At 37.2% G+C, this 26,497-nt stretch overlaps 1 protein-coding gene across 3 annotated transcripts in view; it reads left to right on the top strand.

Annotated features, from left to right (window-relative positions):
• The window catches only part of D2HGDH (FAD-linked oxidases family protein), a 106,239-nt gene extending 102,175 nt beyond the window's left edge, over nt 1–4,064 (top strand). The window contains exons 12-17 of one of the 3 annotated variants that reach the window (XM_077391695.1): nt 320–425; nt 643–728; nt 1,760–1,885; nt 2,951–3,049; nt 3,147–3,253; nt 3,842–4,064. In XM_077391695.1, the coding sequence (XP_077247810.1) occupies nt 320–425; nt 643–728; nt 1,760–1,885; nt 2,951–3,046 (414 nt within the window). In that variant the 3' untranslated portion in view covers nt 3,047–3,049; nt 3,147–3,253; nt 3,842–4,064. Of the gene's footprint in view, nt 1–319; nt 426–642; nt 729–1,759; nt 1,886–2,950; nt 3,050–3,146; nt 3,254–3,779 lie in introns of those variants that run through there. The other 2 variants (XM_077391694.1, XM_077391696.1) reach the window with 2 other exon arrangements.
• Nucleotides 4,065–26,497: the final 22,433 nt, after the last annotated feature.

Raw genomic sequence — 26,497 nt, 5'->3', positions numbered from 1 at the left:
GAGAAGCTGTCTCAGATGAATTAAATGAATAAGACTAAATCTGAGCCTATGTGGTTGCTCTCTCGAGCAAAAGACACTCTGTGAAATGCCTTCTGCAATGGTCCCTAGAAAATCCCTTATAAGTTATATCATTTGGAAGTGTGTTTTGTCCAAAGAACTCATGACCCCAATTATTATCTTCTCATCACATTGATAGCCCCCTTCAAAATGGTATTTTTCATGCTTGATGGTAATTGAGAAAATAATTGAGTCTTACTGTTTTTCTTTCTTTATCATTCAACTTTCGATTATGCTACAAATTACTTCCTCATGATGGCAGGGTATAACTGAAGCATTGATGAAAGCAGGGGCAGTCTACAAGTACGATTTGTCATTGCCTGTTGAACAGCTCTACAATATTGTGGAGGATATGCGACTACGACTCGGTAGTTGGTCATTTTTTTTGCTCCTTTGTTGCACTAGCAATGTGTCGTTGCTACCATCCAATTTTATTCGAATAGCTCATAAATGATTTGTGGCTGAGAAAAGCCTGTGTATATCTAGTGATAGCTATCTCTCTTCTGAGGTTATTAGCATCATAATAACTCAAACTCAACCATAAAACGAGATTATTTCAGTCTAAATAATTGGGACCCTTTTCAGGCAAGTCAGCAAAAGTATTGGGATATGGTCACCTTGGAGATAGTAACTTGCATCTGAATGTCTCAACACCTGAGTACGATGATACTGTAATTATCTGTTCCTTCTTTAGAGAATTGATTCAATGACTATAATTAAACTTGCAATTACTTACTGCTGCAATTAGTCTGGAAATCCAATAATTTGACAGAACCTCAAATCTGAAATTTCACTGCTCTAAATAATTTTCAGGTTGCTAAAATTTTAGAACATTCCTGAAATTTCTGTTACCAAAATTTTAGGTGTCTCGAAATTCTAGATTATTAAATTTGTAACTCCACAAAAACTCTTGGCATGCTGTAATTTTAACACAGACCCAAAAGAAATCAAATTGCAGAAATTGCAGATTATACTCTTCAAACATAGGCGGAGGCAAATGTAGGCTCAATTCGTAGACCCGTATCATTGATAATAATAGGAACTGAACCATTATAGCAAGGAAAGTTTTGATTCAGAAAGAAGACAGGGGGGGAAATTTTACAGCCGAAAGAAGAGCCTTGGAATTCTCGCCAAAAAATATTTATAAAATTCATTTGATTTGAACTTCCTGTAGCCCAGATTTACAAACTTGATCCTCTTTCCCTCCTAAAATCTACTTACAATCATATTTGAAATTGAAACTGAAACCCTATAACGCGTAATCCACCAAAACGGAAACCCAGAAATTGTAAAGCATATCTACCCAAGTTCTCAATTAAACTTTAACACTGTAGTGCAGTCCCAACTCAGCCCCCTCGAGTCTTCAGATAAGCAGTGAAACTTTCTCTTAGTGGATTTATTCTATTTTTTGTTCAATTGCAGGCCATATCTTTGAAAGCCATCTTATAAGCTTCACAAAATCCTCAAAAAATATCCATTACTATAGCTTAAAAAATGTCGGCAATGCTAGAGTTTGAGATTGTTTTGAATAGCAATATGCCATGTTTGGGGCCTCTTAATTCTTCTCCCCTTTTTTTCTTCTTCCTGAAATAAGTCTTAATTCTTTTTGGGCTTGTTTTGGTGATCATTTCCTGCTTTAAGAACTCTCTGTATTCAGATCATTTTTCTTGAACATCCTGGCTCTCAACTTTAAATAATGCAGGTTTTTGCACAAATTGAACCCTTCATTTATGAATGGACATCAAAGCACCGAGGAAGCATAAGTGCAGAGCATGGCCTCGGACTGATGAAAGCAAATAAAATACATTACAGCAAGTCCTCAGAAACTGTAAGTGGTATCTATATACAGTCCTTAATATCACCAGTGCTGTATTGAATGGTTTTTCTTATGGATGCCTATTGTTCTTGTTACCATTAAGGAGCTTAAAGTAATTCCCCTGATTATTCAAAATGATGGAAATACCTCTACAAATAAATGCAGGTGGCTGTATAACACAGTTGTGCACTTTGAAAGGGCAAGTCCTCGAGTCTCTTGAATAGTTGTGAAGTTCTGTCCAATAGGTGTATATCGGTGAAGAGAAACCTCTTGTTTCTCAATTAACAGTTGCATCTTAACAATTATGGAATTCTGTTCAATAGTTTGTTTACATAAGGAACGGTTAGTTGAGATTCTTGAGAATATTGATCTGTCAATCTTAGTTGGTCCCATAATCTTGCCATAAAATTCTTTCAATAGTTCTCACGTTGAAAAAACTATTGCAATCTACTTCTAGCTACTGTTGGGAGCTTTGAATTACTTATCATCTTCAAGATTCTTAGGTAGTAATCCAAATTATGTTACACGGATTGTTCTGAACGGGCAAAGAATCCGTGTCGGACACGTCTCGGGTTCCAATACTTTAGGATTCACAGAGACACTTCTACTCTTCTAGGTCTCTTTTAATTGTTTTTTTTTTCCTGAATACTGCTACCCCAACCTTACAGTTACCACATGTTTTAAGTTTTATCCATCCTAATAGTAATTTTTTTATATTTTTATACAAAAATAAAACATTATATTTACTCAAACTACTAAAAATTTAATATATTATTTATTGGAATTAAAATTTCAGAATTAATTAAAATATTTTGGTGAATCCAAGAATCTTTCTTTTGAGGGTTTGCCGAATCCGACACTCGATACCCGTGTCTGATTCCGACACTTGTACCCATACTGATGCAACATAGAATCCAATGGTTGACCAAACCCAATGCTGTCATACAACTATAAAGGTTCAGGCTGTTGACTGTCATTGATGTTAGCCCATTATGCTCTGCTCCATCTTTTGTTTTCACATGATGCCAGAGTGCACTATACAGCATGATTACACCGTCTGTGGTATATGTTGGTCAGGTGCAACTGATGGGTTCCATCAAGAAGCTGTTGGACCCCAATGGGATTATGAATCCATATAAAGTTCTTCCCCACGCCCTTCTTTCCCAAGACTAAGAGGTAGGCTCTATCCTTATTCGCTATAGGGGCAGGTGATGCGTGTTTATCATGTTCAGTGACAATCTAATATTTTGCTACTCTTCACAACTAATGTCAGGTTGTGATCTCCTTTCTTATAACATGAGGTCACCATATCATGACAAATCTACCACTCATATATGAGAAATCATTAACGAGGAGGGTGATGATGAAATAGAATCATGGGTAAGTTTCTATTTGTTTCATATGCATTCGATGAATTGTTACAGTTGGTTTAGCCATTTAGTTATCATTCACCCATGAAATATAGCTTGGTTTGGATTGTAGGAAAAATATTTCTTGCTGAATTTTTTTTCCTTTGGAATCTATTTTTTTCATGATTTAGAGGAAAATGATATGGTTATGGCTTATTTAAATAGATATCATTATAAATTGAAGGTCCCTTTAAATAAAACTTGAGCTGCGGTGGTTCAAGTTACTGTTGTCCATGTGTAATCAAACAATGGAAAAGCAGGATATTCGGAAAATAAAAAATTCTTTTCCAAACTTCTCCAAAAAATTCCTGCAATCCAAACAGGGCCCTAAGTTGTAAATACAGATTGATATCTGTCATTCACCCATGATGATTATGAAATGGATTCATGAGTAAGTTTCTATATGTTTCATATGCATTTGAGGATTTGTTACTGCAGTTGAGTTATTTTTCACTCATCCATGAAATAAGTTCTAATTGATATCTATAATTCTGCAGAAATCTACAATAAAATCTCTGTTACCGTGTTAAAAAAAAAGGTTGTAAACTTGTAACTACAGGTGATGTGGGCACCAAAATGGACATCTGTCGTTTTTCAGCTTACAAAGCTCTGGTTCTATTGCCAATGAAATAAAATGTATGTATAAAAGGCTACTGATGAGTAAATATTTGAGATCCTTTCCAGATTGTAAATAAATTAATTCATGCTAACCTTTAATTTTGGTTTGCATGGACTGATAAATATCAAAGTTTGATGGCAAAGCTCTTGTTTTCCTAAAAATACCAATCTCTACTACAATTTCTTTCCTAGTCATTTCTCATAGGGGGACTTTCCCTGCAAGTTTATTTCTCAATACGGTTAAACCTAAATGCAACAATTAATTCAAATGGCCGTCTGGCATAACTTTTGCAGGCAATTTCACGACAATTAATTCAAGGGAGATGATATTTTGACCCCTGCATTACATGCACGCTTTAACTTGATTTGACGTGAAAAGTGGGCAACTTTATGTCAAATCACGTTTTAAGGGTAGGGTGCAAGTAATGCAGCGGGGATGAAAATATCATCACCCTTAATTAAATTGACCAAACCCAAACGTGGCTATACATTATCTGGGATTTGCTAGGCAATTTCTCAGAAAGCCATTTTCGTGGCTCACTTTTGCAGGAAAAAATAGCCACCTCAGATGAATAAGACAGAGAGCCTGTGTGGCTGTTCTCTCCTGTAAAAGTGGCTATATGTTATTTCGTTTGGCTTAAATTTGTTCCCTTTTGCAGGCAATTTCTCGACAATTAATTCAAATGACCAAACCCAAACGTGGCTGTATGTTATTTGGGATTTGCTAGGCAGTTTTGCAGAAAGCCATTTGGGAAAAACAGCCACCTCAGACGAATCAAATTAATAAGACAAGTGTGTTAAAAATTGAGCCTGTGTCGCTGTTCTCTTCTGCAAAATAGAGCAGCGAATTTGCCAAGCAAATCCCATGTTATTTTGTATGAAATTAACATGTTTAAAGAGGCAGGAGACACGCCTTGGAGGGAGTTATGTCCTAGAGTTGTGATGTGAGTAGTCAAGAGGAGACAAGCCTTGGAGCCTCCTCGTAGTTACCCCGTAAAATAGTGGTAAGAAATGTTTGGTTGCCAACCCTATAGAGTAGTGGTAGGGGGTCTCATTACCAATATGGAAAGAGGAAAGAGGAATAAAGCATCAAACCTAAGAAATCAAGCAAAAAATAACCTTTTTGGTTATTTTTGTTGAATTTTGTTGGGAGTTTGCTGGCATTCCATGTCACCATACAAGGAGGAAACAACTCTCTGGTAGTCTTTGGAGATTTCGTTCCTCTAATGGCAATCAAACAAGGGACTTTGATGGCATAGCACCCAAAGCCCAAGTAAAACCCTACTATAGATCTTAGGCATCCTAATTGTGCAACCAAAATGTCTTTTTAATTAGTATTAGATCTTTGTTGGCATTAAATTTAAAAAAATTCCCCATATAGAAATCATGTATTTAATTTGTTTCTTCTAGTTGGAGGCAATAATAACTTTTAGATTTCAACAACCGTCTTCACTAAATCTATGGATCTTTGCTTCTTGCCCATGGTTTTACATGAAAACATGGATCTTGTTCAGTTCAAAATTTAATGGCTGATGACTAGGTATTGGTGGAAGTGACAGTTCTTTTGTCTCACTAGTTGCAGAGGATTCCTTTCAATTTCCTACCCCTTAGTTGTTTGATACTAGATTAAAGCTCAATTAAAGTTGACAGGTCCTTTTCCACTTTTGGGAAATTTTGATCAGCCCACTTGTGTATGGAAAATGGTAGTTGCAAAGCGTACATATTCTCTCTTTTCTTATGCCATCACCAAATTGAAAAGTGTTTGATCATTTGATCACCAAATGAAGAAAAGTGGTTAAAGAACATTTTCAAGAAATGCATAGTTGAATGAAAAATTGACATTAGTCTCAGAAACAGAGTGAGAGAAATAAAGTGAAAATTTGGCATTAGTCTCAGAAACAGAGTGAGAGAAGTAAGGCCATGTTTGGTTTTCAGGAATTTTTTTGAAAAGTTCGGAAAAGTAAAAAAAATCAAGATTTCTTCCTTTTCTATTATTTGTTTAAAAATGAAAAAAATAACTTAAACCAAAGCTATTAAAGTTTTATTTAGAGGAACCTTCAATTTGTAATGATATTCTTCTAAATAAGCCATAGCTATATCATTTACATCAAAATCATGGAGGCAAAAAAAAATCATTAGAAAATATTTCCAGGATAAAGTTTTTTCCTTCAAAGATACTAACATAGATTTGGAATTTTATTAACTTTAGAACGGTCGGTCGGTCCCCTAACTTAGTGTAAGCCCAAGGGTTCTCATGGGTCTAATCATTCACCTTACCTTCTTGTTTTGATGTTAGCAGACTTAATTAATTAGTATTTATGGACTAATGTGTTGCTTTGAGGTGTTGTATTGTTTAGAGGATTTCATGTCATAATCGTCATTACACAACTCAACTCAACACATGGCTTGTGGATCTTGTGGATCAAGGAGCAAAGGAACCAAGAGCTTGCACCTACAGTGAAGACATCCTCATTTGAAGATGTTCAAATCAAGAAGCTCATCGTGAAGATTCCACAAGTTCCCAACAAGTGTCAAGAAGGAGCTTGAAGTTGAACACGCTGTGGAGACACCTCATGTACCTCAACATGCATTGAAGATTGGAGGAGAAGTCACAAGAGCTGAATCAAGTTCAAGATGTTCACTATAGTCGAAGAAGTCCATGGAAGTGCAAAAGAGCTAGATACATTCCAAGAAGACTCAATGTTCTTATTTTTAGATGTAGTTAGAGTTCTCTTGATTTTATGTTAAATGCACTTTCAAAAGGTTTTCAAAATGATTTTCATACTTGATTTTTTACATCTTTGGAAATCATACACACACCCAAAAATGTGTTTGAAAACCTAGGACTTAAGCCCAAAGATCATGGCCCAAAGCCCCTAAGCTTTAAGGTAAAAATGAAATTTTTACCAAGGCCGGTCGACCAGGGGTCTCCCGAGCGACCGCGGCAAGGTAGCTGGAAATCCAACACTTGCTGAATTTTATCGGGTCGGTCAACCAGATTGGGCCGGGCGACCGGGTTGGTGTCCCTGAAAAGCTAGGAACAATCCGTCATGGATTTGGGCGGGCGACCGCCATGGGTCGGTCGACCGAGATAGGTTTTTAAGCTTAAATGTTGAATAAACAGGTTGAACTCATCGGACGACCGCCATGGGCCGGTCGACCGCGACGATAAGAAATTTGAAAATAAAAAGGGACGCCCGATAGGGGCGGTCGCCCACTGTGGCTCGGTCGACCGCGACGGTCTGGCAAACTAGCCATTGGGGCTTGCGCAGGTTGACATTTTCAACTTCGTTTTTTACAGTTTTAACCCCAAACGGTCATATTTTCAAATACACTATATATACATCATTAAAACCTATCTAAACAAGCTTTTGAATATTTGAGAAAGATCAAATCTCATTTCTCTTTGAGCTTCAACTTGAAAATCAAAAGCAAAACCTCTTTGAACTTGTACTTCCACATTCTTTCAAGAGGCACTCCATAAGGCTTTACTTTGCTATTCTTTTGGAGTGATTGTGAGCTTATAACTTTGTAATCCGCCTATTAAGAGGCACGAGAGTTCTTCTTTTTTATTTGTTCTTCATTGAGGGTCTTCTCTTCGGCCCGGTAAGAAACGTGAAGATGAGGATCTTCTCTTCAGCCCGTTAAGAGTTGTGACGATGAGGGTCTCCGATTCGGCCCGTTAACAAAGGTGAATCATGTAAGAGAGTGTGTCCCCTCGCCAAGGCTTCGTGCAGAAAGGGTTTGTTCCCTTTGGAGATGGAGGAGTCGGATGTACAGCTTCATCATTTTTAGTGAAGATCTCAAAGAGGAAAACTTGGAAGAGTCGAGTAGGTCTTACGATAGACCGAACCACTATGGATCTTGTGCCTTATGGATAAGCTTACTCTCTCTCTCTCTCTCTCTCTCTCTCTCTCTCTTGCACGTATGGTGATTGGTAATCTCTAACCCTAACTTGTTTATGCTTTTAATGGAACAAAGGTTAGTAAATGTGCATGATTAGAATGTCTAAACTCTAGCTTTGATTAATATGCCTATTTGAACAAGGGTTGGACTAATTAGTGTTTAATTAGTGGATTAACTTTTAATCTCCCACCTAATTAAGACTAAAATTTCTAATTGACCAATTCACCCCCCCCCCCCCCCCTCTTGGGTTGTCACACTTGCATTTCACTTAGAAAACTAATTTTAATTGGCCCCTTAAAATTTCATACGCAAAGAGAAGCAAATGAAAGATATTAACATAGAATTGGAATTTTATTAAGGCCTGAAGGGTAGGTCGGTCCCCTAACTTAGGAAATCGTTCTATTTTAATTGACAACATAAAAGTTAGGAGTGGTCTTAGGCTTTATATATAGTATGTATGATCCTTTTCATGTATGAGGTATGCTTTAGTAAGGGCAGCCACATTAGAATACAATGAACCTCGCCTACTATTACATACTGGGTCCCGCCTTTGATTCGATCTATGTTGTGATGTGGGCCTCACCTTGTATCTTCACTCATGTTAAAAACATATGGATTAGATTCTCCTAATCGTTTGATTAAGAGCTTAAGGATAGGCAATGGTCCACATCGCTGTTCAAAAAATTCATTTAATTTGATGTTAGAATTGCTCAATTGATATGATTGTTTAGCTGTTAAGGATCTTACATGGGGCGTACCAAATGAACGGCCTAGATCAGCCAAAATTGGACCATATATACTGCAATAAATAGGCATGCCTCATTGTGTAACAATATAGTATGCAAGTATTAAACATTTACTTTTATTCCTTCCCTCGGGTTATCTAAAGAATCAAATTTGGATTGCTGGAATATGGAATCATAACCGGCATCCTATTGTGATTACCATGGAAATAGAATGGAAAAAATTAAAATAAAAAATTTAATCCAAAAAAATCAATAAGCATTTCATTCTTGATTCAGCGTGAAATCTTAAAAGGGATTTGCTGGGGATCATTGCAGAAGGCATTTCGCGGACTAGCTGTTGCGTGAGAGAGCAGCCACATAGTCTTAGATTTTGTCTCATTCATTTAATTCATCTGAGGTGGCTGCTCTCTCTGCAACAGCTGGCCTGCCAAATGCCTTGTGCAAGAGTCACTAGCAAATCCCATCTTAAAAATATTCCAACAGAGCAAAATCCTGAAAATAACTCCTTTTGATCTGAAAAGTCCCTCCTAAATTTTTTTTTGTCTTTTTACATATTTGACTGGTGATAAATTTTCAAGAATTATATCAGTTAACTAGGGAAATGTAAAATAAAAGAGATGAGTATCATTTTCAAAACAAGAGAGTGCAGATATCATCTTCTTTAGATATTTTTTTTGTATTTCATATCCCTTTCTTTAGAACCATTATGTTAAGAAAGGAATAAGTCTTAACTAAGATATGCCTTGCATGTAATATTTGCCCACTTCTTTACAAAAGGTTAGCATATTTTCAAGTGAGAACACATATATTTTCCAACACAATGAAACCTAATATGGGTTTGGAAAGTCATTTAAGACCCTCTTCTTCTAGAAAGAGTATCATTACACGCATCATATTCCAAGGAAAATTGTCAGGAGGTCGGTGGATCTCACTGGTTAAGAAGGATTCTATATGGATATCTATCAATAAACATATGGTTAGGCCTTGTTTGATTGCAGGAAAAAAAATAATTCTCGTGGAAGCAAATTTGCCTAGGAATTTTTTTTTGTTTGTTTATTAAGAGTGATACGATTTAGTTGTGTAGCTTATTTAGAAGGACATCATTATAATTTGAGGGCCCCTCCAAATAAGACTTGAACTACAATGGTTTGAGTCATTTTATTCATTTTGCGGAAAAGTAAGAAATTTTGGAAAACTTTTTCTTTTGCAAACTATTCCTGAATATCCTTCATAATAATTTTTTTTTTTTAAATTTAGAAATTTTCTTATTTTTTCTGAGGTAAGTATGCCATGAATGGTGTGCGTGCGCGCGCGGGCGCATTGGTATGTGAATAGCATTTGGCATATGAATAGTTTGAAATCTCCCGGTTCAACTCTTACTGGCCGCTAGCAGGGTAAAACTCAGAACTCTTCCGGTTCAACTAGTACCGGCCGTTAACAGGGTAATGGGTCAAGGAAATAGGCCGAGTTTCGACTAATGAGTTTTTTTGGGTGGCTCATCAAGCCTAGTGGAGAAAACTAGACATTTTTGCTTTCTGGATTTTTAGTGATTTTTATCTTTTTTTTTCATATTTCTCAAAATAAAAAAATTAATTTCAAACTATTAGAGAATAAAATCAGATATTAGATTGATTATGGTGGATTTATCAATTTTTTAGGTTAGGCAACTAAGTAACTGTGGTAGATTGGATAAATTAGCAATTAATCTAAATTTAGCCGATAGGATTTCTATCTCTGTCTCTTTCCATAGTGACAATAATCTCTTTCTATCTTTAACCCCCTGGCTGTTCGATATAAACACTCATTAGGACTCTTTGTAATTTATCCAAGAATCGAAGTTTAGTGAAATCCTAAACTTAACACAAGCTTATTCATTTGACCCATTGGTTGACAGTTTGAGTCCTTGATCGACCAGGCCCCATGACTAACCAAGTCTAGATCTCGGTTTAGGTTTCAGAACTATGCATATATGAACTACGCAATTAGGTGATGGTTAAGTTACCTGGTTCATCACAGCCAGAAATAGGGTGGGCCCTCATTTTTCGCTAGCCATTCATTTGATGGGCCCTGACATAGGTAGTGTGCCCAAAACATCATCTCTGTAACACTTCGATTTGGGGAGTTTAAAATGGACGGGTTTAAACCTCAATAAATCTGTCCATTTTAAACCTCCCCAAATTGAAGGGTTAGGATGATCCTACGGAGATGATTTTTTAGGCACACTCTATCTATGTCAAGGCCCATCAGATGAATGGTTTAGATCACCCAAACAATGTAGGCCCACCCTATTTCTGATCGACGGAGTAGATAATTAATCTTCTCTGACGGAGTAAAAAATGTGAGCCCATTTGGAAAATCATTCAGATCCTTCTCAAATCTCTAAATACAAGAAAGGTGAGAGGTAAATACTCAAAATATGACATGTCACTGGGCATAAACTAAACCCGACCCGACCCAAGTAAACTTGTTCGGAATATGACATGTCATTGAGCAAACCTCGTAACACAGGATAGAACGAATATTCGATAAGATCGCCCTACCTTGGATTATTAGTTTAATAAAAGAATAAGATGAAGTTTATCAATACTCTCATGATGATTAAGTAGAATCACACATCTATCCTTTAATCTTTGCTTGAAGAAAGTGGATAACTCATGTAGATGCTTAACTCCTTGGGATTAATATTAGGGTTAGGGTTGGAAGCAATGGATAAAGTTGGAAGGGGTCATGAGGTTGATTTATTTAAAAAGGAACCTATGGAATAAGCATCTAAGGAGTCAAATGGGGTGGCAAAAGTCGTAATCAACAACTCAAATGGAGATTGGAAGGTACCTTTTGTATGATGCAAGAAAGGATAAGGTACAACATGGCAAACATCGCATAAAGGTAAGAAGGCAAGGGGGGCCTGTGAAAATTTGATACCAACTTATTCCCTCTTACCCGGATATGCAAATTGACAAAATAATAGGGCACTTTTGTATCGTGGGAAATGCTAACCGCACTCCTTAGTTTGTTAACGACACTCTTTGTTTTATTGGCTTTCTGATACCTTTATAGATCCGTGAGAACTTTTGAAAGCTAGTTTGAAAAGTTTAAAATGATGTGATCCCATTATTAAGAAAAATGTGTGTTTATTTGAATTTCCAGTGATAAAATGCTATCAGCTGGCAATATAGAAAGTGTTTAATAAAGTGAATACCATATAATCTTAAAAGTTATTTGCATATGATCTTAGATGCATGTTAGTCTTATTTGCATATAATGGGTATAAATAGCTTTATAGCTATCTAAGTTAATAGCTTCCAAAGTGGCCTTAAGTCCCACTTGCAAATAATATTCACTTCAAATAATCTTATCTGCCAAGAATTTTAACTATTTTGAAAGAAAAAAATCAGTAAGCCCCTAAATCTCACTTATTTAGTTATTTTCGTAATTTATAATAATTTTTTTCTTACAAAAATACCCTTCTGAGATACAAGCATGATGGTTTTTTTCCCAAAAACTTTGTATTTATGTTTTATGAAAACTTCAATCGTTTTAAATATGAGAAATATTGAGACAAATAAACTTGATGCAGAGGAATCATGATTTTAGAATTGATTAAAAGGTGTTTGGTCAATTAAAATTTGGTATAATGAAAGTATTGAAATATTTTTTCAAAAAAAGACAGACTTTTTAGATATTTAATTTTTTGACGACTAAATGAAAAATATTATGCAAATTAGCTATTTATATTAAAAAATTTAGTAGTTGCAGTAATCCTCCAAACTACAGCTCCATTGATGGGTCCCACCATTGAAAACAGAGGCACTTTTCCACTATATCTACCATGTGAACGAACCACTTTACAAAGAAAGTCAAAAGGCCAGAGTGGAAAAAGAATTATTCAAGAGAAATGATATTTGCACCCCTCATTGTTTTTATAATGTCATCCTTCATTTTATTGAATAATTTTTAAATGACTTGATAAATTTGTGGAATCATGACAACCTTTAACAATTATAAAGGGAAGTGATTTTCGCCCCATTTTCGTGTCTGGCCATTCCCCCTAGTGTATTTTGTGACTTCTCTTTGTATCTTACAATGGACTTCCCGGAGAAGAAAAGTGGGGTGAATCTGTCATTTCTCATTATTAAAGTGTAAAAAAATGAACAGAGGAGTGTCATTATTAAGAAAAAAGCATGATATCAATTCCCTTGCTCCGTTTGGTTGCCAGTAAAAAATTTATCGTAGGAAGTTTTTAATCCAAACAGTGAAGTCAACGGGATTTGCTAGGTTTTTTTTTTCCCTACAATTCCTAAAATTCCCGCCAAAATTTAGGGGTGTCATTACCAAATATGGGAAGGGAGGAGAGAAAGGGAAGAGAGAGAAAGAGAGAGGACATCATTACCTGGGAAAGAAAAAGAAGGGACAATGAGTCCATGTCACCACAGAAGCAATCATTACAAGAGTGAGATTAAAAAAATTCTAGTGCTAAAAGGCAACCAAACATAGGATGGGACGAAAATTTTACTAAAAACTTCCGAGGACAAAAATTTTACTGGCAACCAAACGGAGCAGAGGGAGAGGCCCGAGGAAGTGGGGGCAGCTGTGGGCGGTTAAAAATGCCAATATATATATATATATATATATATACTAGTGGGACACCCCGTGCGATGCACGGGAAGTGGGAAAACATTATATTTAGCTTCCCATGATAGACAATAGAGAAACTGCATACTACGGAAACCTTATAGATCGGAGGGTTGCGATCATCCCATCGAAATGATTTTTGGGCCACTACCTATTTTCGTCGCGGCCCATCAAATGGACGGCTTGGATCATCCTATGGCGTTGACCGCAAACTTAATTTGAAAAATCTGGGTGGGGTCTACAATTTGGCCTTAATGTTAATGCACGACCCACACCATAGGATGATCGAAACCATTCATTTGATGGGCCACAATGTAAATAGGTCGTGCCCCAAAAATCATTTCCATTGGATGATCACAACTCTCCAATCTATAGAAGCAGTTTTTCTTTAGATCAGAGGGCTATGATTATCAAATGGAGGGTTTGGATCATGGGGTGGTGTGTACAATTCATTTTGAAAAATACAGGTGGGGCCTACCTCATTCAAAGATTTGAAGAAATTAATATTTGGGCCCACCAACTGTGGGGGATAGACCAGTTCAAAGATTTGAAGAGATTAATTTTTGGGCCCATCAAAAAGATTTTAAAAAATATGGGAGGGTTTGACCGACCCGTAAGGATCTGGGTGACACGGGCCAGGTCAAAATGAGGGGGGAAATTTTACGGGTCACGAATCTTGGACCCGTACCCGGCCCAAGAACTGTACGGACCACATCACAGGTTGATCCAAACCGTCCATGTGATGGAACACAACACCAAATAGGTTGTGCCCCAGAAATCATTTCCATACGTTGATCCTAGCCGTCCAATCTATAGAGGTTTCCATAATATGTTGCTCCTCTTACATCGGATGGTTAAGATCACCTCATGGATTTTTTATTACAAAAGCATAAAGGAGGGGGCTAAGATTGAAATTATGTGGCTTTCATGGGTGCCTTGGTTAAAAAGCATAAAGGAGTGTGTAGGATTGAAATTTTGTGGCTTTAACAGGTGCCTTTGTTAGAAAGCATAAAGGAGGGGTAGGATTGTAAATATGTGGGTTGAATGGGTGCCTTTGTTAAAAAAAGTCAAAAAAAGTGATGTGTAATTCTCGCAGATTTTTGGGAGAAATTGAAATAATTTCCTTAGTTTCCCTTCTTCTATATATATATATATATATATATAGAGAGAGAGAGAGAGAGAGAGAGAGAGAGAGAAAGAGGGGAGGAGAGAGGGAGATTTTAAGATTTTACGAAGGAGAGCGAGAGATTGATTTTTAAGATTTTACTAAGGAGTAAGAGGGCAGACAACAATATCGTTAAAAATAACAAGAACACCAAGTACCTAGATTGAGTTATGCTTGTCTTTTAAGGCCTTGTTTGGATTGCTTGAATTTTTTTGGAAAAGTTTGGAAGTAAAAATATTTCTAATATTTTTTATTTTTATTACACATGAAAATAGATAACTTGTACCAACCCAATTTAATTTTTATTTAGATGGACCTTCAGTTTATGATGATGTCACTCTAAATTAACCATAATTAGATTATTTCCCTCTAAGTCGTGGAAAGAAAAAAATTCCCCGAAATTTTGTTCCATCAAAATTATTTTTCTTAGAATCCAAACAGGATCATACTAAGACAATGGAAAAGTTATGCAAATTTTGTACTCTGCTTTCTTCTATTGTTCAAGTCATGGGAAATGATGTGGGATCTATCACTTTCACATATTAATATGGAAAATGATATATTCACCTCGTTTTCTTCCCCAAGTAACCCCCTTTAGTGCAAAAAGATAATCCACAAATACACTAGAGGTAGAGAGGTGGCCCGGGGAAGAAAAAGGAATGGATATATCAGTTCCCTATTTATATAGGCAGAGTAGAAATTGGAGTCGGGACCCATTGTTGATTCCCGGATAGGAAATGATATATTCACCCTCTTTTGTTCCCTGCACCACCCCTTGCAGTGCAAAATGAGGAGTCATAGAATAGAATAGAAAGGGTATGGCCCAAGAAAGAAAAGGGGGAGAATATATCACTTCCCTCATAGGATATGGAAAGATATTGCTGGCCATCTCATGCGCTCCCAAAGGGAGGAGGTGGAGGATGCTCCTAACTATCTGTGAGAAATATGAGGACCATTGTGTTGGGTGTGATCGTCCAAAAAGGGGGAGACAGATATTTAAGGTACCCGTGATAACAAACCACAGGCACATGATATTTCCATACCCTCTCCGCATTTCCACCCTTTTTGTTTGCCTTTTACTGAAAATAACTTCATTTTGAGGAAAAGACATACAAAAGGAGGAGACTTTATATGGTGTAAGCCCTTAGGATCAGTTCAGTTGCGCAGCGGAAATGGAAAAGAAACGGAAATGATGTGGCAGTAGGAAAATGAAAGAAAAAGAAACAACTAAGAAAGCCGCAGAAGTGTGCATTCAGATGTCAGAAAACGGAAAAGAAACAACTAAGAAAGCAGCAGAAATGTGCATTTAGTTGTTAGGAAACGGAAAAGAAACAGTACAAAATATGTTGTTTAGCACATATAAAGTAAATTATGCCCTCACAGGCCCTATCAGCTAGTCCACTAACACATATAGACACTAAAAAGCTTAAGAAGTAAATTTTAAAAATAGTAAAATTGAACCAACAACAGCCAACGAGACCCATGGTAGCACCGATGCTGCCGCCGTGGCGCCTCCTCTTCCCTTTCTTTTGGTACCTCCTCTACCCTTTCGCTTCTTCAATATTTGGCGCTCTCTAAATATGCATCTAGCTCTGATTGAGGCTCGGCCAACGTCTCATACGAACGAAAGCACGCTCCGCTAAATCTGTCAATCTGCTCATGACACTCTTGCTAGGTGTAGTAAATCCCTGACTGTAACAAATGGTTACTCCTACCATAACAAGTTAACTACCACCATCAAGCAGTTAACTACCGTCAGAAAAAGTTAATTATCATTACATATAAACTAAAACTACAATCAAGAGTTTATGCCACCTTAACACCCTTGTCAAAAGTGCTATAAAAAAGTAAAGTTCAGTACAATAAAAAGATAGAAGAAAAGTCACTCATCACCATCTTCTCTCCATTGGCTTATGCACCCATCTCCTGCCTTATGAAACGCTCCATCTTCCTAAAGATGTACGACCTCCTCTCGTCATTGTCTTACAAGATGAAAAGATACGCTTCAGACAGATTTTTGGTAAGATACTCCATGGTCCTTAGCAAGATCTCCTGAGTAACACTAACAACCCATCTAACAGCTTCACGAAGATGCACGAGATAACCAAGGACACTTGTACCTGTAAACGCCTCGGCAATCTTGTCCATGCTAGTTGAAAGTCGCGACATGTTGTCCACTACTACCCCAGCTGGTGATTTCTCTGTCGTCTGCTACCAACCCACCTTAGTGGAGATGTTTCACTACCACCGTTAATGGGATTTTATGTCGGAGATGGTGGGCGTTGAGATGTGGGGGTTCGCTCATCCACGAAGTTCTCCACAATATCATCAAGACTTATCGGCTGCATCCTCGAGGACACCCCTTTGGCGAACTCATCTCAAAAGATTTTGTGCATATCCTCATGCAAAACATGATGAGTTGTGAATAGTTTCTTATGAGCTGGATGAGCCTGCGATAACGACAGGAAAAATAAAAAGATATAAAAACAGCTAATACTATAAGAGCATGTCTATATTGTGAGGATGTGTTTCTTACAGCAATGGAATCATTGTAGACATTTTCTCACAGGTGATGGTTTTAGTGTCATCATTCCAACCAGAACCGTTTCTACTGAGGAGGATGCACACATTCTTGTATACATTTTTCATTGTTTTTATGTGGTTCTTGATATGTTCCTTATTGAGATTGAGGTTGAAATAGCTATTCATCGAAGAGGCCACGTCGTTGAAAGTGACATCCTTAAAACTATTTGGGATCTGGTGACCCTCCGTGATTTGAATTATGAGGGTATCTACCAACACCCTCTCCATTGTCTCATTCCAAATCACATTCTTCCCCCTCCTCCCAATGTCCCCTCCGTGATTTCAATTATGAGGGTATCTACCAACACCCTCTCCATTGTCTCATTCCAAATCACATTCTTCCCCCTCCTCCCAATGTCTTCTGAACCAATTGTCATCCTAATAGAAACCATACACAAGCATAAACATAGACCACAAATATGAAGTAAAAGAGTCATACATAACAAACTTAGAAATAAAATATAGTACAAAAAACATAGTCAAACAGCCACCAACATAAAAGTAATGCTAACCAACATAAAAGTTAAAACCAGCATAACCAACATAACATAGTCACACAACCACGAACATAATGAACATAAAAATGCTATCCCCTAACGTCGTCGACGTCAACTGAAATCATTCCACATATGTGCCGAATTGTGTCTCTAATAGCCTCTCCTGCTCTTTTATCATCTTCCCTTGATTCAGGAGGAGTGGTAGGCAAGTCATCATATTCCACCACTAGTCGCGCAGCTAGAAAGTTGTCCACAACTTTTACCATTGAATCATTAGGCAAGAAACGCTGAATATGATTATGGATGCAACAACATGCCAAGAATATGTCAATCTGCTTCTAGAAACTGTACATCGGTTCTTCATTCAGAATATAGAAATGCTTCTTCAAGATGCCAAATGCGCGCTCAATGACATTTCGACATGATGAGTGTCTATGATTAAACAACTCATTAGACATCCATGGAATCAACCTTCTAATCTCATTTAGGTGGTATAAGTGTCTGAGGATGAGGGGTGATGAAATGCCGCAAGAGAGGGTAGCGGGCATCTGCGAGGTAAATCTTTCTTAGCAATAAAATTATAGATTATATGTGAGAAACTAATAATATGAAAGAGTATGTGAGAAACTAATAATATGAAAGATGAGAGTTGCAAAAAGTTAATTGCAATGGGACTATGTAGAAAACAAAAGTACCTGAAAGAAGTGGTATCTTGTCATCCCTTATCAATGCATTCGCTAATACTTTCAAGTCGGATGCCGACCCTTCCCATCCAGCTAGGACATACGTGAATTTTTGGTCAAAGTCACATACTACCAAAATATTTTGAGCTACAAAATGCTTACGGCCAAAGAACCTAGTGTTTTCTTCACTTGGAACTTTAGCACGTATGTGTGTCCCATCTATAGCTCTGATGCAATCCTTGAAATATGGAATCCACCTTTCATTCTCCTGAATCTGCAGTGGTGTCTCTCACTTGTAGGCGATTTGATGAACATATCTTGCAAACTCAAAATCGCTTTTAGTACCTTGCTAAAATAGGTTGAAACGGTTTCCCGCAAACGTCTAGCACATGCTCTAATAGTCCGAACCCTCTAATTATGTGCTACTACATGCAAGAAGATTGCAACTAGCTCCTCCACTTTACAGTGGATAGTTTCCTCGAGGGTTCCTGTCCGTCTAAATATTTGGACAAAATTGCGAAAGTAGTCCACGTTCATCCATAGCAAGATATGACAATGATCGTCTGATGATGACCCTAGCAATGAACGTACGTCGCGTGAAATAATTGCTTTCATAGGGAGCTCTAACAAGATACTGTTCGTAGTACTCTTTACAGAGTACTAACATAACAGCTGCACCGGCCATTAATAAGGTGTAGATCCCGTCGAAAGGTCATCTCTTCCGTTACCCACAAGGTTCTGTGTGTTTTTGTAGCGTTTGCTCTTGTCTTAAATTTGAATTTGAATATGCTTTGCTTTTCTTGTGAATTTAGGATAAAAATCCGAACTTCACAAAAGAAGCAACTAACCAGAGTCGCCACCTATGTTAGGGCCTAGGACCCATGATTAACTCTGTAAATTTGGTCTACGAATCAAACTTGGGTAAGTTACCTGGTTACAAGATTGGAAGGTGTTAGGAACCAATCTTGCCCGGCAAGGCCGGTATTTACCTTTTAAAAGCTCTAATTATTTAAGTTCTAGCTAAAAGGGATAAATGTGAGAGTTATTTGACAACTGTAAAGGTTTCCAAGGATTTGCCCATTCACAATTTAGACTCATGCGGGCTAGGAGTGTTGAAATGGGATTTGAATGGTGAAGAAAATGGGGAAAGAGAGAGGGACTTGGGGGCTGCCAAGCTGCCTACATACCTTCAACATCAAGGATCAAGCCATCACGTAGTTAAAACTGTCCTAAGATGCCTACCTAGAATGCTTAAGTGTATAGCATGAGATCTGAGTGCCTGAGTGTTTTTTACTATGCTTGACAATTGAAATTGGATATCTGGGTACTAAGTGCTAGTGAGAGCTAGTTCCTACATGCCTAGAATGCTGGTGCTAGAATGATCCTAGAACTAATACAGGGGAATCTAATGAGCCTAAGCTAATGCTAAGGTTTGAGGTACGGTTTAAGGATTGGGGATTGGACAAATCCCGGGATTAGCTATCCCTGGATAAGGTTATAAGTTTTGTTGCAGCTTGAGAAGATGGAATTACGAACAATGTTTACACAAAGGAGACAACGACAAATTGAGAAGACTAAAATAAAATTTTGAAAGACGAATTGGAATGTAAAGACATAGGAATAACGGTAGTGTTGCTTCTGATCATAACTAATTTGTATTTTTTGATTGGTAGGTCTAACCTTTCAAAGAGTACTTTATCAGTTTGTAAAAATTTGTACTTTCTTCCTTAGATCAGTAGTACTTCATAGATTGTTACTAACGCTCTTTGGATTGCTTGGTTTCATGCCCCTAGCTTCGAGGATGCAAAATATGACTGCTTGAATTTCTTGAATTTCTGAGTCTAATATTGGACATTGCCCTTGTGGATATTTCTTACCATGACCAAGGTGCATTTTCAGGTTTTCAACTTGGCGGACCGTTTGCCCTGACTTTTGCCTGAATCGCCTTGTTGGGTTTTCGACTCAGCGGATGATTGATCCTAAATTTTGCCTAGACCGCCCTTATGGGTTTTCGGCCTAGCGGATCTTCAAACTCCGTTTTTCTTTCTTTTCTTTTTTCTTTTTTCTTTTTTCATATCTAAAACCTTGAGCAACTTGCACTGAAAGGACTTATAGGTAGGGTGAGGTTTAACAAAGGAAAGGCTACGTATCCCAGTAAAGGAATCAGGTTGCGAGTAGTTCAGGGCAGATGCCCCTAGGAATTGAGATTCCAGGATTAGGTGTCCTAGGATAAGGTATCTTATGATAAGGTATCCGAGGTTTGGATTCTAAGATTGGGTATCCTAGGTTTCGGGAATCGGGATATGGTATCTCGGGTTTGGATTCAAGGATTACGTATCCTAGACTTAGGATCTAGGATTGGGTATCCTAGATTTAGGATCTAGGATTGGGTATCATAGGTTTGGGTTCTAGAATAAAATATCCTATTGTAGACACCCCATTTTGACCGTGCCCTTAACCTTCCAATTTTATGCAAAAACTCATCAAACCTACGAGGTAGAGTCCCAAACTTCACCCTAAGCTAGGTTAGGGTCCCACCAAGGTCCCTGCAAAATTTCGTCGAAATCCGAGTGTGTTTGCCTAGCAAACGACCCGAAGAAGTGTCCGTAGTATAAATCAAAAGGGGGGTGGATTATCCTGGATGGAGCCGAACCCGGGCCGAATAAGACAAAAATTACGGGCGCGCCATATCAAAATTTCGCGCGCCTTATCAATCAGGGTGCCTTTATCAATTCTCAAAAATGCCTTTAAATACTGATTTTCTCTCATTTTCTAAAAGAAGGAGAGAGAAATTTTCGCAGAGAGAGAAAACGAGAGATCTTCCTTCTTCCTAAACTCTCCAAAACCCTCTTTTTCTTCTCTGATCACACTCCGATTGAGCTCCGACGATCTCTGGCCAATAATATCTTTAGTTGATTCCTTCTTTTTCACCATTGAAATCACCTCTTTTCAACAGATCTTAGAGTTTTTCCCCAATTCGAAACCCCTGTCCACCGATTCTCTTCTCCGACTAAGTTCTTGCCGGATTCCGGCTGGATTCCGACTAGTCCTCGTTGACAGCAAACTCATCTCTTTCTTCCTCTGTTAGATCTTTACTCGTTGGCACTTCCTCTTCTCCATCGATCTCTGCTTTAAATTCATTGATTTCTCATATTCAAAACCTTAGATCTGTTTATCAAAACCTTAGATCTGTTCATTAAAATTTTAGATATGTGATTACAAACCCTAGATCTCTCATCCTAAAGCTTAAAAACCTAGCTAAGTCCTTAGATCTGAGCGTTTTACATTTGGATTCGATCATCTTGAAGACAAATCCGATCATCTTTGGCAAGAGTTGGAGCAGAAAGATTTAGATCTGGCAAGGCTCCGATCGTCCTCGGCGGTTATTCTTCAAGTTTGTATCGGATTTGAAATCTAGCTTTCAATAGAGTCTAAGGAATTCATTCCAGGTATGTTATTTTGCCTCTGTATAAATTTCAAGACAAAAATTTGTAATTTTTTTTTTAATAAGTGGCCTAGAATTTTATGTTTAGTTCAAGTTTTAATCTCAGATTTTGCTTACACATGCTTATTATCTATTCTATGTGTGGAATTTGTCGTTTAATTGAAATGTTTGTGTGTTTATATAAAAAAAAAGAAAAAAATATAAGACAGGTTCAATTTTATTATAAATAACCGCAAGAATGTCATGGTTTCAATTAGTTGTTCTTAAATCAGTTGATTGAATTTTTTTCGGGTTAGATCAGGCGATAATTTTGAGTTTTTAACATTTTTTTAAGGGTTTTGTCACAAAATTGACTTGTTTTAGCAATGAGCTGAAGTAAGTGAACTTGTTAGCAAATTTGATACAGATTTATTTTGTTAATGATAAGTTTTGGATGTGAGATTATGTTTTGGAGATGAAAGAGTGCTGAAGTGTACAAGGCAGCATAATAAGATGGTTCAGCACTGTGTTGTGGTTAACCTCACTTTTGTGAGTCTTAGTTCCTATGTTTGAATAATAAATACGTCTTTTGCGAAATACAATAGTATAATTTGGTTAAGTGATCCAAAGTTTCATTACTAATTTTTTTGAGCAAATCTGTAGTTTATAGTGTTTTATAGCAATTAGCTTCCATATTTTTTTGATTTGCGTTCTTTTGTTGTTTAAAAAAATAAAAGGAAATGGATGAATCATGTACATTTACCTTTCATATGAGAATATCATAAAGAACCTGTCACAAAATGAGAAAATAGGGTTCTATTGTTTATGGTTTATTTTAGATCCAAGCTCCATGTCTTACTAGTATAGTTAGGAAAGAATTTGGTTGATCATTGGGGTGTAAATCTCTTTCCAAAAGTTGCATAGAATATTGGATGTTCACATATCTCTGTGTGGTAAACATGTTGATACAGAGGCCTGAATCTTCAAGTGTTTGGTTTGGTAAATACCTCATCCAGATAATTGATATTCTTGGCCTAATTTTCTTATTGAGCTCAGATATAGTTTTTTTTTTTAGATTCTAATTTGTATGGAACATTCGAGTAACAGAGGTATGCCTATGAAATACTAATTTTGAGTGAAATTTTAAGTCTTCACCTAAACATCATTTTACACTCAAAGACTTGGAACAAATAATTTTAGTTTGAAACGACTGTGGGATGAATTGAGTGGAGTGAATATGAGGTAGTGGTTGGCTTCTTAAAGCACTATAGTTTACAAGGTCTTAATATTTTGATATTAGACTTTGTCTTTTTAAATCCCTTGTAAAAGAGGATTCAAGCCTGAATGAATGTGTTGAATCGGAATGTGCATTGTTCAAGCACATGTCTGTTGAGATTGGAAATGTAGTTGTAATTTGTGAAGAGCAATAACTCTGATGATTCTTTAGATCAACAGGGGATTTTGTTAGAATGGTGCTAACTCAGTCATGTTCTGTACATGGTACAAGCTTCCTATTTACTAAAATATTTTGTTGGATTTTACTTTTAACCTGTCATGTTTATTAAAAAAAAGAAATGAATTTGGTTGTTGTCAAATCTGCTACTATGAATAATTGTATTTCTAGTTTCTTTCCCTATCTCAGCTTTGGATTCTTGAGACTTTGTACTTCTATTAAAAACTAAAAATGAAATGCATGCCGGTTCTATCGTGTTTAATGATAGGACCAATTCTTTCAGATTATTTTTTTATTGGATGACAATGGTCAGGTTGGTCCTAATGCTTTGGAATTTCTTTTCGTAGTTTGGGCTAGTTCAGGTTGTATTCTGTTAATCTGTCCACTGTTCTAAAAAAAAAATCAATCAATCTCTCATTCATATCCAGTTCATGCTGTACAGGTTTTGTTTGGGTTGGATTTTAAAACTCACTCGCTAGTCTAAAACAGATATGATGATTCATAATCAAACTCATTCTTTCCATTTCCCAAACAGAAATGTTTTTACAGATTGTGCATTTATCAAGACTGCAAGTATAGCTCAATAGGGGATTAAATGTTCGCACAACCATGTGTTGAGACTACTTTCATGTCTCTTATTAACTTAAGCCTATTGATAATTAGAGTTATTGTGAGTCAGCAGATGGTCACAGTCCAGCTGCAACGAATGCAGGCTTTCATTCCCCTGATAGTATAAAAGCACTTTTAGATGAATCTGAAGGAGTTGTTTCAACTCTAGAGGGTAATGAACCCATATATGAAGTTCATTTTACACTATTGCTAAATGGTAGTGGGAAAGTTATTATCTGTTCTCATTAGTTTTGGTCTTTATGGTTGTGTACTTGAATTAAAAAAAAAAAAAAAAAACTTTACATTTCAATAGCTGACCTTCAAAGTTATTTCATACATGTAATAGCGGTGTCATCCTCAAGGTGTGGTAGTACAAATACTGGTCATATGCTCCATCATTAATTTTTCAGTTGTATTGAATCTTGGTGCAAATATATTGTTCAGCCATGTTTCTATTGTCCTGTGTCCTTTGCTAGCTATTATGTGTTGCATTTGAGCTATATTTGAATTCTTCCTTGGAATGCCTTCTATATAACTTTTTCCTTCTTAAAATTTCAGTGTTTCTTGTTGGGCATTTTAAGTAATGAAATTCTTTATTATTAGTTCTCCCTGTTAAAACTATTGTGAGTTGTGCGAACATTTAATATTCTTTCATAAATTAAATATCTCTTACAGTCTATTTAGATGATGGTAGTGTCATTTATATGAACTTCCCTTTTTTATGTATGTCTAATAGCTTTAAGGGAGATAGAACTCAAGAATTTGGATAAAATCTAAGATAATATAATCATGTAACCTAAAACATTAAGTTCTTCCTTCATTACAAGGGCGATGAAGGTGTTAGCCCATGCCCATCTTTAGAGGTATTTACCCGGTCGTGGTAATACCCCCTTCTTTCTTCTTCTCTCTCTATAGACTGGCATAGTTTTTAGAAACCCTTAGAATTTGTCCTTTCATTGCAAGGGCGATGAAGGTGCTAGCCCAAGCCCATCCTTAGGGGACTCACTTAGTCTAAGTAGCACTCCCCTCTTTCATTTAAAAGACTTGCCCAAATCTTTTAGATGTACATTCCTTAAACCTTAGGTCCCTCTCATTGCAAAGGCAATGATGGCGCTAGCTAGAGCCAACCTTTTAGAGAGACAAGCTGTGTCTCAACAGAAAAATCAAACCCTTTAGGGAGACAGACTATGTCTCATGCAGAGAAGTCATCCTCTTTGAGGAGACAGGCTATGTCTCATGTGGTAAAATTCAAACCTTTTGGAGACAGGCTTTGTCTCATTGTCCTTACTTATCCTTTTGCTTTAGGAGACATGTCATGTCTCATTAGAGCCCTTCTCAGAGTCATTAGCATAGGAGTCTGTCTTTAGTGTTAGGAGTCAGTCTTTCAGTTTCAGGAGTCAGTCCTATCATCATAGGGGTTAGGATTCTGTCCAACCTCTCATCAAATCATGTGATTTTTTTATCCACTCTTGCAAGGTATAGGATGCTGTCCAACCCTTGCAGAGTCGTGATTCTGTCATTTTTTCCTGCAAAGCATAGGATGTTGTCCAACCTTTGTGGGATATCAGGAGTCTATCTTACCCTTATGATGATAGGATTTTGTCCTCTTGTGTCAAAACCTCAAAAACATCTGAAAAACCAAAAATCTCAAAAATCTCGAGTCATTAGGAGAGTAGTTAGGAATTCTATTCCGAACTACGTTGGCTTGATCCCTTTCTACGGGGTATGTAGTGCAGCTTGAGATCCACATCCCAAGTCCAGCCAAACCTTTAAAAAAATAAACATTTCAAATCTTCCAAAAATATAAAAATTCTTCAAAACCTTTTCAAAAATATCTTCCCCTAGAGTTAGGAGTCTGTCTTAGCTGTTTGGGGTGTTTTAGAGTTAGGATTCTGTCTTGTTTGTATTGATATGGTATGTCCTGTCGTGTGAGTGTCCCTAGAGTTAGGAGGCCTCAAGTTGATCGGTTAGACATTTAGTCAAACCGATGGCTAGACTAGGAAGCATATAGTCAGCCCATGGTTTTCCTTAGAATGCACAGCCTAGATACACATAGGGTATAGGGCCCACCTGCATTAGCTTAAGGCTAACCAACTTGCATTAGTTAGGGCATATAGAGAGTCCTAAAAATTACAATTCACACGAACTTAAGCAATTGTACAAAAAGCTTTTAAAAATTAGCCGAGTCTAGTGGATCGAGTCTAGGATAGCGGTTCTAGATGGTTAGGCATCGGATAGGTCATCGAACTACGTTGACTCCGATTCTTCCCGAGGCCGGGATACGTAGAGCAGCTGGGATGGACGACCATCTTGGTCCGAGTCAAGTATTGCATTAGAGTTTTAGGATTTATCTTGTCCAGTTATGTATAGAATTGATTTGTGTTGTGTGTTTTGCTGTGTTTTCTTACTTTCATGTACAGATCCTATACTTTTAGCTGTAGCATGCATGTGTTTGCACACCAGAATTTAGACACCAATTAGGTATGACATTCATAACCTAGTTATTCTCAGGTGACACTTATTTCATTTCTTTCATGTGTGCTTATTATTCCTCCGAGACATGCATGATTAGATAGACGTCTTCTCGGAGATATGTGTTCCCATTTCACATGACTTTCGCCCAAAACTCTTCAAAATCAATAAGTAAATGGCATAAGAGACCAGGTGTTTGCACTTGGGCGAACGAGGTGCTCTTCGGACCTTCCAAATTCGTAACCAGGCACGAACCTTCTTTTTATATCTCTGGTTATCCGTTGCAACAGAGCATAGTATGGGATCCATGGCCCACTTCCTTGGATGGCGACTCTTCTTTGTTTAAGGTACGCCTCGAATCTGGGCTAGTCCCCGAATCGAGAGGTATCTCCTTTTGTATCGCCACTCATGCTGTGAGGGGCACTTC

This window comes from Tasmannia lanceolata, unplaced genomic scaffold, assembly GCF_043159265.1.
Source record: "Tasmannia lanceolata isolate RefF3 unplaced genomic scaffold, GAP_Taslan_0.1 ptg000012l, whole genome shotgun sequence".
In the NCBI taxonomy this organism is placed as follows: Eukaryota; Viridiplantae; Streptophyta; class Magnoliopsida; order Canellales; family Winteraceae; genus Tasmannia; species Tasmannia lanceolata.
Note: the sequence above shows the minus strand (reverse complement) of the source record. Positions and strands in the feature narration are given on the sequence as shown.